Raw genomic sequence first — 10,000 nt, 5'->3', positions numbered from 1 at the left:
AGGCACCAACTGCACTGTGAAATTCATTCAGGTAAATCAGCAGGAAGGAGCCTGAAACGAGGAAGAGGCATCACAATCAGTTACAGACAAAAAAACTTGCATGCAGCCAGCCAGGTGAACTTATGCGCAACATGCCACCATAGCACAAGAATCCACATAAAATCCACAAATGCATTGGTTCCACTTACAACATTTGAGTCTGCAAACCCACTATTTGCAGGAGCGTCATTGTCCCATTGAGGACAGAACTACCAGTAAACTTGCTGATTCACTGGAAGTCCCAAACACCCACTGCCACAAATAAGTTTCAATATTTGAGTCTTTAATTGCTGCTGCTTTCTCTTTCTCATCATGCTCTCCTCTCTCCTCACTCAGTCTTTGCCCGTCATTGCTTCATTTCCAAATTGTCTTCTAGTTTGAAAGTGAAACTCACCAGGATCTCTCAGCTCCCTGCAGATGATTTTATCTACAAGCAATGGTTGTCGAATCACTTTGGTCTTTTCCATCTTCTTCACAGGTTTGGTGATGAGAAAAATATCAGTGAACAGGAAACAGTAAACATCCATCTGTAAGAGGAACAGTGTGTGGAATCATCACAGTAAATAACCTTGCTCAACAGGACATAGGTCAATGTAGTGAAACCAATACAGCAAGAAAATTAGAAACTGAGTAATCCAGTGACCAGGAGCCTGCTCTCTAACAAACATAAAGGCAGTTCACCAATAAACCCTAAGATTGGAAACTAAGGCATGAAAAGTTGAGAGACCCAAGACTGAACATTAAGAGTCACAAAGGTTGAAACATCAAGAAATCTTAGGCAGGACTTCAAGTAACCTGGTGAGTAGACTCCAAGAAACACAGTGACTGGAGACACAGAAACCAGAAATCAAGAAGTGTAAAGATTGGTCAGGGAGAAACCAAGAGACCAGGCACCAAAGAACCCAATGACTGCACACAAAAGATGGAAAGAATGGATACTTAAGACACATAAAGATTCCCTTTTCTTAAACACCAAGCAGAAGCTTGTCAACAGAACAGAATCTTTTGAGAGCATCCAGGCACTCAGTACTGTTGAAATCTGAGAGTGGCCAATGGACTGGATCAGCCTTGACCTAACAGTTATTCCCAGTTCCTCCTGGCATCACAGATTCCCTTTTCCTTCTGTAGCCCTCTCACCTTGCAGTCCTTTCCTTCTTTCATTTTCAAACTTCCCTCGAACAGCAATTGCCTCGTTTCATCGGGCGATGTCCCAAACATCGGAGCCGTTAAGTCCAAGCGGCAGAATTCCTTCAGAACCTAATGCAGCAGAAGTGGCTGTTAGAAGCTGGAAGATTCGGGCCATTACTGGCAATGGATGGTAAGAGGTTTGTACCCTTCACCACAGGATCTCTAGAGACCCTGTGCGTCTGGGCCTCCCTTCAGCAGGCAGTAATATTCACGCACAAGTGGTTACAATATCAATGGGAGAACATCATTAAAAAGACATTATTTGTGTAATTGCACTTATTTGTCAAGAAATATGCTTCCTTTTTAATCTACCTATCCAGTCCTTTTTTTTGTTGACATAAAGATGCACATTTTGTTTCTTGCCATTGGTGTCTGTAGCAGCAGATGGTTGCCCATCTCTTTAAAGGCCTGAATGTCCAATTTAATTAATAAATGTAATTTTGAAACTGTAGTAGTCTTTCTGAAACCTTCTCTCCCTCCCTCCTCTTCCTCACACTCACTCTGTCTCTGCCTCCTTCAAACTTAGCTCTCTCATTCAGTGTTCCTTGCCCATTTCATGTCCCTGTGCACCTCATCGTTTCTCATGACGGTTTAATCTCTCTTTTACCTTCTCCACTTCATCTGAGCTCCCATCCACCACCTCGTAGGAGTCGATGCGACTGATAATCTCGGCCAACCGTTGCCGCTCCTGCCGTTGACGCATTCGGGAATTCACGTGTACAATAAAACTCTCCACAGAATTAATCTGGAGATTAAAGATTTAGGAATGAGGAGAGATTACATTAAATCCCAGTCCTCAAAGGCAATGCAATTAAAAGTCAAATCAATGGACACCAAGGCTGCTGGGAGAACATGGGAATCCACATGATGCAGCGAGTAAGACTGACACCTGGACTGAGGACAAATGTGAACTGACATTGTACAAATGGGCGGACAGTGCGAGTGTGGACGGGAGAGCGAGTGTGGATGGGGAGAGTGAGTGTGCATGGGGAGAGTGAGTGTGGACGGGGAGAGTGAGTGTGAACGGGGAGAGTGAGTGTGAGCGGGGAGAGTGAGTGTGGACGGGGAGAGTGAGTGTAGACGGGGAGAGCGAGTGTGGACGGGGAGAGTGAGTGTGGACGGGGAGAGCGAGTGTGAGCGGGGAGAGTGAGTGTAGACGGGGAGAGTAAGTGTGGACGGGGAGAGCGAGTGTGAGCGGGGAGAGTGAGTGTGGACGGGGAGAGTGAGTGTGGACGGGGAGAGTGAGTGTGAGCGGGGAGAGTGAGTGTAGACGGGGAGAGTGAGTGTGAGCGGGGAGAGTGAGTGTGGACGGGGAGAGTGAGTGTGAGCGGGGAGAGTGAGTGTAGACGGGGAGAGTAAGCGTAGACTGAGAATGTGAGTGTGGACCAAGAGGCTGATCATGAGTCTACAGGGACAAGTGTGGAATGAAACCAAGGGAACAACCAGAACCATAGCTGAGGCTAATAATATTACTGAGATGACTGAGTGTGAGATACTGGACAGACCAAAGTGTACATACCATGCTAACAATTGCCTCCCTGGCATGGGTGTCATCTGTTTTTTTCAGGATAGATTTGAGGAGCAGCGGATACTTGGTGAGCCTCTGATGTGGTTTCACCAACATGTCAATGAGCTTCAGACGGTTACACTGTTTATGAGTCTCTGCCCACTGTTAATACACAAAGGTAAAGATTATCCATGGACACCGAAACACTGCCTTTTCCCCAACTCACTGTCATTCTCCTCATCAACTGTAATTCTATCTAATTCTCTCTCTCTCTTTTCTTTCTGCGCCTTCTAAAAGCGCAAAGCTATATCAAATCCAACTCTGTGGAACTCCTGCCCTCTGTGGTCACAGATCATTCAGCCATCCCTGTTATTGTTCAGGGAGCAAGCTCCTGCTGGGCACGTTGCTGCAAGTTTTTGGTTCTGGGGGTGGGCGAGAGGTTGATGTTTAGAATCCCCAGGATGAGCACTATCCATGCTCAGAAACTACACTTCAAAAAAAGTCGATATCTATCTGGAAATAGCATGGGAAAGAGTTTGGCAGGAGCACCTTATGTATTCATTGTAAAGTAATTCCAATCAGGAAATATGAACCATCTTTTCTAATTAAAATCAGTTATTGTAATAACAGTAGCACTTTAAAATAAATAAATATCTGTAAAATATTTTCATACTGACATACTAAATTTGTGAAGCCGATGTTTAAATCATTGCTGGTATATGGAGCTTCCTTATAAAAGGTTTATCTCGCACCCTGCTTCTCCCATTAAACTATAATTGCAGTGGCAATTTCCTGGAGGAACTCAAGAGGACTGAGCAGCATCTCTGGAGGGAAATAGACAGTCAATGGTTCGAGTCAGGAGACTCCATTATCTTTGATGCTGAGCGATCCGGCCTCAGCAGAGGCCTCACCTTTGTGCCCCTGTACCTGCAGCTCAATGGGTTTTGGGCCAACCATGATGTTCAGCTCGTCTTCCATTGCCTCCGTGCCTATTTCCTGAAACAATAACCATCCCTTTGCCTCCACAGATTCAGCTTCACCTGCTGAGTTACTGGAGCAGCTTGTTTTTTGTTGTATTCAATATCTTGTGTCTCCAGGATATTAAAGATAATGGGAAGGAGAGGAGATTGAGACGACACCATGTGGTGTACAGAGAGTGGCTGGAGAGTGGAGTTAGACTGGGCGGCCCCCATAATCCCCTGTAGGTTAGCAACACACTCAGCTGGGTTCACAATGTACGATGATCGTTCACTATTTTACATAATTTAAGACTTCAGGGTCCTGGGCAAATCTAGAAAGCTCTCAAGGAAGCCCAAGTTTGTCATCTGGACTAGAGAGAGATAATTAAGTGGCACTGACCGTTACATAGATCCTGAAGAGATCATTATCACGGAGGTGGTTTCTCATGTACTCCATGCAGCCCTCTTCCTCCATGCAGTACTGAATATGCGGTTGAAAACGCTCGTCGAACTGTGAAAAATGCCAGAAAATACAGGCTGTTAATACATTGCTGGGACCGACAACGTTGAGTTTGAGAAAAGATAGACTGGGCAGCTTATGAATGATATTATCGATCCTTCAATGTCACTGAGTCCAATTCTTACTAGGAGGAACTTCCTACTCAACAATATGTGGGAGTACCTTCATTAGAAAGACTGTAGGATTTCAGGAAGTGAAAAGTCTCACCAGCACCTTCTCAAGGCCAATTACAGGTAGGCCTTGCGAGTGATGGCCAAATCTTGGAAAATTACTAAGTAAAAAAAATCACCATACAATGCTGAACTTGGATATGTGGTGCATTGGGGCTGTTCTGAGCAGAGCACAACTACTGCCTTTTGTCCCCTCTCAGATGTCATGATGTAGTTGGCAGGAAGGGAGTGACTCTTTAGCGACAGTCACAGGGTGAGTTCATGAGGCACTGGGAAAAACGACATCATGTTCTCCAACTCAGCCTTTCATCAATACCAGATTGCTAATTAGTCCATCTTATCTACCTTTATTTTACAGGCCAGCTGGAACTTACCTTTTCGAATCCTTTCTGGAAGTGAATGGGATTGAGGAGAGTTTTGTCCTCCCTGGCCTTTTGCAAAACTGGAGCCATCACGTCGTCCCACAGAACCTGGTGAAGCTGGATAATCTCCTGCAAGTTGGAGAAAAGTTTCTTCGGCTCCACCTGCAGAACATCACGGCCAAAATTACTCCTTCATATTTCACACATGTTAAACCATAGAACACACACGGAACAACAGAACCTGTATACAGGCAAATGTTAGAGCCTGTATAAAGATTAACAACCAAAAGCTCTGTACCCACACCAGGGCATGTAGATACACACAAATACCTGAGCATGTGTGTATGTACACCAATACTTATATACAACATCTAAACCTGTGTACAGAGACCTTGGATTGTATGATTTTGGAAAAGGTTAAATACTTGGCCGCGTCATTATATCCAACGCCTGCTCACTTTTACATATTACCAATGGAGTTCTCGGTTGTTCTATATTTTGCATCGGAGATTAAATATTTGACCTCACCTCAGTCAACAAGCCTGATTCCTGCAGGTTCATCAAACAGCATAGGAAGAGCTATGAAAGGAAGAAGCATAAGGTAAATAATGTAAACTAGTGAAATGGCAATCATGAATCTTTAAGGGTGCATTAGTGAGGGATGAATGTCATGTCTAAATGTCTATGCCTTTTGTGGGTGAGATTGTGGTTCCAGGGTCAAATTCCTGAATCATCTCAGCACCCATAGTTAAACCTATGACAGAGATCATCCCTAAATCAAAGGGTTACTTTTACCAACAATGACTGGCAAAGGGAAGCCAGTAAATCCTAGTGAACAAAACACAAAGTGCGGGAGGAACTCCGCAGGTCAGGCAGCATCCAGGGAGGGAATGGACAGTCGACGTTTTGGGTCAAGACCCTTCTTCAGCCTGACCCAAAACATCTTCTGTCCATGCCCTCCACAAATGTTGCCTGACTTGCTGAGTTCCTCCAGCGCTTTGTATTTTGCTCAGGATTCCAGCAACTGCAGTCTCTTGTGCCTCTAAATGCTAGTCAGAGTTGACACCTTCAGGAGAGGAAGGGTCCTAAACCTCAGTGGAAGTCAAAACCTTCATTAATGATGACCACTGGTGTCAGGTAGAGTTACAGAAGGTTGACCACTGAATGCAGGGAGAGTTGTTCATTCGCACAAACCTAAAACTGCACTTTTCAAGGAATCAGCCAGGTTTAGCATGAGAAAGATTGATACATCAATGGAGAGAGAATCAGGACCCACTAAGGAAGACAAATTTGTTATCAATATTTACATCAGTGAGAAACCATGTACAAATCCTGAAATAGACCAGAAGGATGAGACCAGTGAGCCAGGATGGCCAGAGACTTACATCTGTGATGACACGTAGCTTCCTAATATAGGCGGCTTCTGTATTCAACAGCTCCCAGAGGGCCTCCTGTTGATAGCACTGCTTGCGGGTGAGTGTCTGTTGAGGAGACACACAGTGTTGTGGTGAGATGACAAATACATGCATTCATGGGTTCCACCAACAAATACCTCGCATAACCGACACCCATTCATAAATACCCAACTCACTGCGATCCTCCTATATATATATCCCACTGTAGTAACACACTCATGCTTCACACATAGGCACCCCAATAGTACCCTAGGCTTCCTTCTACATCCTTATGCCCAAGCCCACACCATAAATATCCACAAATAGTAATGTCCCTCTCATAAATTTCCCAAAATACCTGGACTTCTCTTCTCTCCCCATATCTAAATCCTCCCTGTTAGAAATCTCAGCCCTGTACACCTTCCATATCAGCCAAGAACCAGCACCTCCTTTCACATTTGGGCATTTGCAATATTCTGAATCAGATCCCATTTTGTACGCATAGCTGCTTGGCACCCATTTTTAATCCATCTTTTGTTTCTTTATTTGTCTCCTAATCATCTCGTTCTCCTCAGCATGGTTGCCTCTTTTTCATTTAGATTATTCCTCTCCTTGTTTTCCTCCTTCTCCCTCATTCGTCCCGGCTTCTTGGCTTGCTTAAAAATGCTTGTTTTAATTTTTGTAGATCTCAAAAAAAAATTCAACTCTGATTAGATGTTCCAGGACCTGGAATTTCAAATCTGTATCTCTCTTCATACATACTGCTGACTCCACTATGCATTTCCAGACTGTTGTGCCTTTATTTCCCTCTTGTCCTTATTCATGCAATTACCACAAGCAGAGAATGTTGATCGTGGGAGAGAGTGAATGGGCCCAGAGTCTGTAATTCAGTGAAGGGACCTATATGTCACCCTGCAACCAGATAAACATCCAATAAAAATGATTAAACACATCCTAAGAGTATCACTGACTCATTCATGGTATTTGGCCATGTATGTGATTCCCGTCAGTGCATATGGAAGCCATATCCCTGTGAAAGAAATCGAATTTATAGTGAGATTTTGTCTTTGTCACCATTTTCCTCAGGGTGGAAATATCAAGATTAGAAGACATAACTATAATATGAGATCCGGGAGATGCAGAGTCTCTTGCCCAGAGTAGAGGAATGGAGAACCAGCGGTCATAGGTTTAAGGTGAGGGAGGAAAGATTTAATAAGAACCTGAGGGGGTAACTTTTTCACACCAAGGAGCTGCCAGAGGAGGTAGTTGAGGCAGGTATTATCGCAATGTTTAAGAAACATTTAGAGACGTACATGGATAGGATAGGTTTAGAGGGATATGGGCCAAACGCAGACAGATGGGACTAGTGTATATGGGACATGTTGGCCAGTGTGGGCAAATTGGGCTGAAGGGCCTGTTTCCACACTGTAAGACTCTGTGAGAGGGACAAAGTTTAAAGGAGATGTACAGGATAAGTTTTCTTTGCATAGAAGGTGGTGGTGCCTGGAACATGGTGCCAGGAGTGGTGGTGGAGGTAGATATGATAGTGGTATTTAAGATAGGCTCCTGGATATGCAGGGAATGGAGGTATATGGATCAAGCACAGGCAGATGAGATTAGTTGATCTTGGCATCATGTTCGACACAGACAATGTGGTCTGAAGGGCCATTCCTGTACTGTTCTATGTTCTCATGTGAGTCGGTGTTTGTGTGGCTTCTCTCCTAATGAGAGAGAGAGAAACAAGCACCTCAGTGAGAGTCAGTATTAATGGGAGTAATGTCTAGTGAGGGTCCATCTCAATGAGTCCCTTTCCCCACTGTGGGTCAGTATCTGTGGGAGTAAACGCCTGTGGTGAACATTGAGGAAAGGGAGTGGTCAGAGATGGGGAACAGGTGGGAAAGAATGGGGAAAGGGAAGTTGTGGGGTGGTTAGTGGAACCTCTGCTCAAGCTGTGGGGTGAAGAAGGGGATACAATCCCTGTGCAATTTCATTGTAAAAGAAGAGGAGGATTTACAAGGAAGTTAGTGAATTAGTTTGGCTTCTGTCCCAGAGCTTGGTATAGGGTTGTCTTACCCCCGTGTCATTCACCTCGTGACAAGAATACGAGGAATCGAAAAGTGATGATTTCCCTGACTTTAGTCTATAAATAGCTGAAGCTGTCGGACCTCTGTGACAACGTAAATTTGAATGTGCAGCTACAACAGGAAGTGTCATGGGTTACACTATTTCTGGTTCTTGTGATAAATGTGGTAATGGAAATGTTGCAATGGCACAAGGGCTCTCCACTATAAACGTTCCATTCAAACCCATCATAAACAGGCACGAGAAATTCACAACGTGACAGCAAGATGAGAAGTTCAATTCAGATGGTGAATATCATCTTGGTCCCAAAGAAAAGTAAAGTAGTGCGTCTTAATGAATACCATTCAGTCGCTCTGACATCCACCAACATTAAGTGCTTCAAGTGACTTGTGATGGCGCACATGCAGCCTCTCCAACTGCCTTAATCCACTGCAGTTTGCCTACAGTCACAACAGGTCCACGGTGCAGGCTGCCTGGGTAACAAGGACGCCCATGTCAGGCTGTTATGGTATTGGCTAGCTCCTCCTAAGAATAAGGGATAGGCCATTTAGGACTGAGATGAGGAAAACCTTTTCACCCAGTGAGTTGTGAATCTGTGGAATTCTCTGCCATAGAAGGTAGTGGAGGCCAATTCACTGGATGTTTTCAAGAGAGAGTTAGATTTAGCTTAGGACTAATGGGATCAAGGGATATGGGGAAAAGTGGGAACAGGGTACTGATTTTGGATGATCAGCGATGATTATATTGAATGGCGGTGCTGGCTCGAAGGGCTGAATGGCCTAATCCTGCACCTATTTTCTATGTTTCTATGTTTCCTTCAACATCATAATCCCAAGTAAACTCATCTCTAAACTCCTGGACTGAGTAGATAGCAACCCCCTCTCCAACTAGATCTTTGACTTTCTGACTCATAAACCACAATCAGTGAGAATATCCGACAAAACATCTTCCAGGATAATTCTCCATACTGATGCCCTGCAAGAATGCGTTCTCAGCCCCTTCCTGTACTTCCCATACACTTACGACGGTGCGGCCAAATTCTTCTCTAACTCCATCTACAAAGCACATAGCACCAGATTCAGGAACAGCTTCTTCCCTGCTGTGATCAGACTAGTGACCAGTCTTCCTATAAGCTAGGGTATATTCTTGAACCTACCTTATTGTAGATCTTGCACTTTTAAAATTTGCCCACTCTTTAACTGTAATGCTGCAACACTGTATTTTTCCCTTTGCACGATCTGTTTTACATGTGCATGGCTTGATTGTACTGATGTATGGTATAATGTGACTGGACAGCATGTAAACAAAGCCTTTCACTGTATCTCTGCACATGTGACAATCATAAACCAATTTCAATTTCAATTGATTTTATCAGAAGAGCTTTTGTGAGCCAATGTAATATAGAATAAATGCATACACAGAAAATAGTTTTAAAATCCACAAAACTATCATTTGTTTTACCATTAAAGGTTATTAAATTGGGAGAATAATGTGCGTTGGCAAGCTTTATCCACTTATTGCTTGTATACAGGCTCTGAACAGGCTCTGCTTGAAACCTGGATTTGTGTATCTGGGACTAGGTCTTATTCCTTTGTGCAAACACCATACAGTGGTCCCTAAAAGAAAGGTATTTTTTGTAGAATGAGTCTATTGGCATTCAAACAGAGCTGTGATGACCTTGCAGTTACGTGGCCTGACCTCACAGGTACGTGCTGACACAGCGAGTATTTGCAGAATGATTAGCCATTGGCAGCAGTTGTTGAAGGGTGCCTGACTGAC

The 10,000-nt window shown here is 44.0% G+C and overlaps 1 protein-coding gene across 2 annotated transcripts in view; it reads right to left on the bottom strand.

Annotated features, from left to right (window-relative positions):
- LOC144608020 (pleckstrin homology domain-containing family G member 5-like) overlaps positions 1–10,000 on the bottom strand; it is a 55,802-nt gene that overhangs the window by 6,225 nt on the left and 39,577 nt on the right. For both annotated transcript variants that reach the window (XM_078425246.1, XM_078425247.1), the window contains 9 exons: positions 6,131–6,226; positions 5,274–5,324; positions 4,758–4,907; positions 4,094–4,204; positions 2,747–2,896; positions 1,835–1,972; positions 1,177–1,296; positions 434–566; positions 1–51 (listed from right to left, as the gene is read on the bottom strand). The exon at positions 1–51 is cut by the window's left edge and continues 65 nt beyond it. In XM_078425246.1, coding sequence (XP_078281372.1) covers positions 1–51; positions 434–566; positions 1,177–1,296; positions 1,835–1,972; positions 2,747–2,896; positions 4,094–4,204; positions 4,758–4,907; positions 5,274–5,324; positions 6,131–6,226 — 1,000 coding nt within the window. The remainder of the gene's footprint in view (positions 52–433; positions 567–1,176; positions 1,297–1,834; positions 1,973–2,746; positions 2,897–4,093; positions 4,205–4,757; positions 4,908–5,273; positions 5,325–6,130; positions 6,227–10,000) is intronic.

Source organism: Rhinoraja longicauda, chromosome 30, assembly GCF_053455715.1.
Source record: "Rhinoraja longicauda isolate Sanriku21f chromosome 30, sRhiLon1.1, whole genome shotgun sequence".
NCBI classification, from domain to species: Eukaryota; Metazoa; Chordata; class Chondrichthyes; order Rajiformes; family Arhynchobatidae; genus Rhinoraja; species Rhinoraja longicauda.
This window is presented reverse-complemented; position numbering and strand designations above follow the sequence as displayed.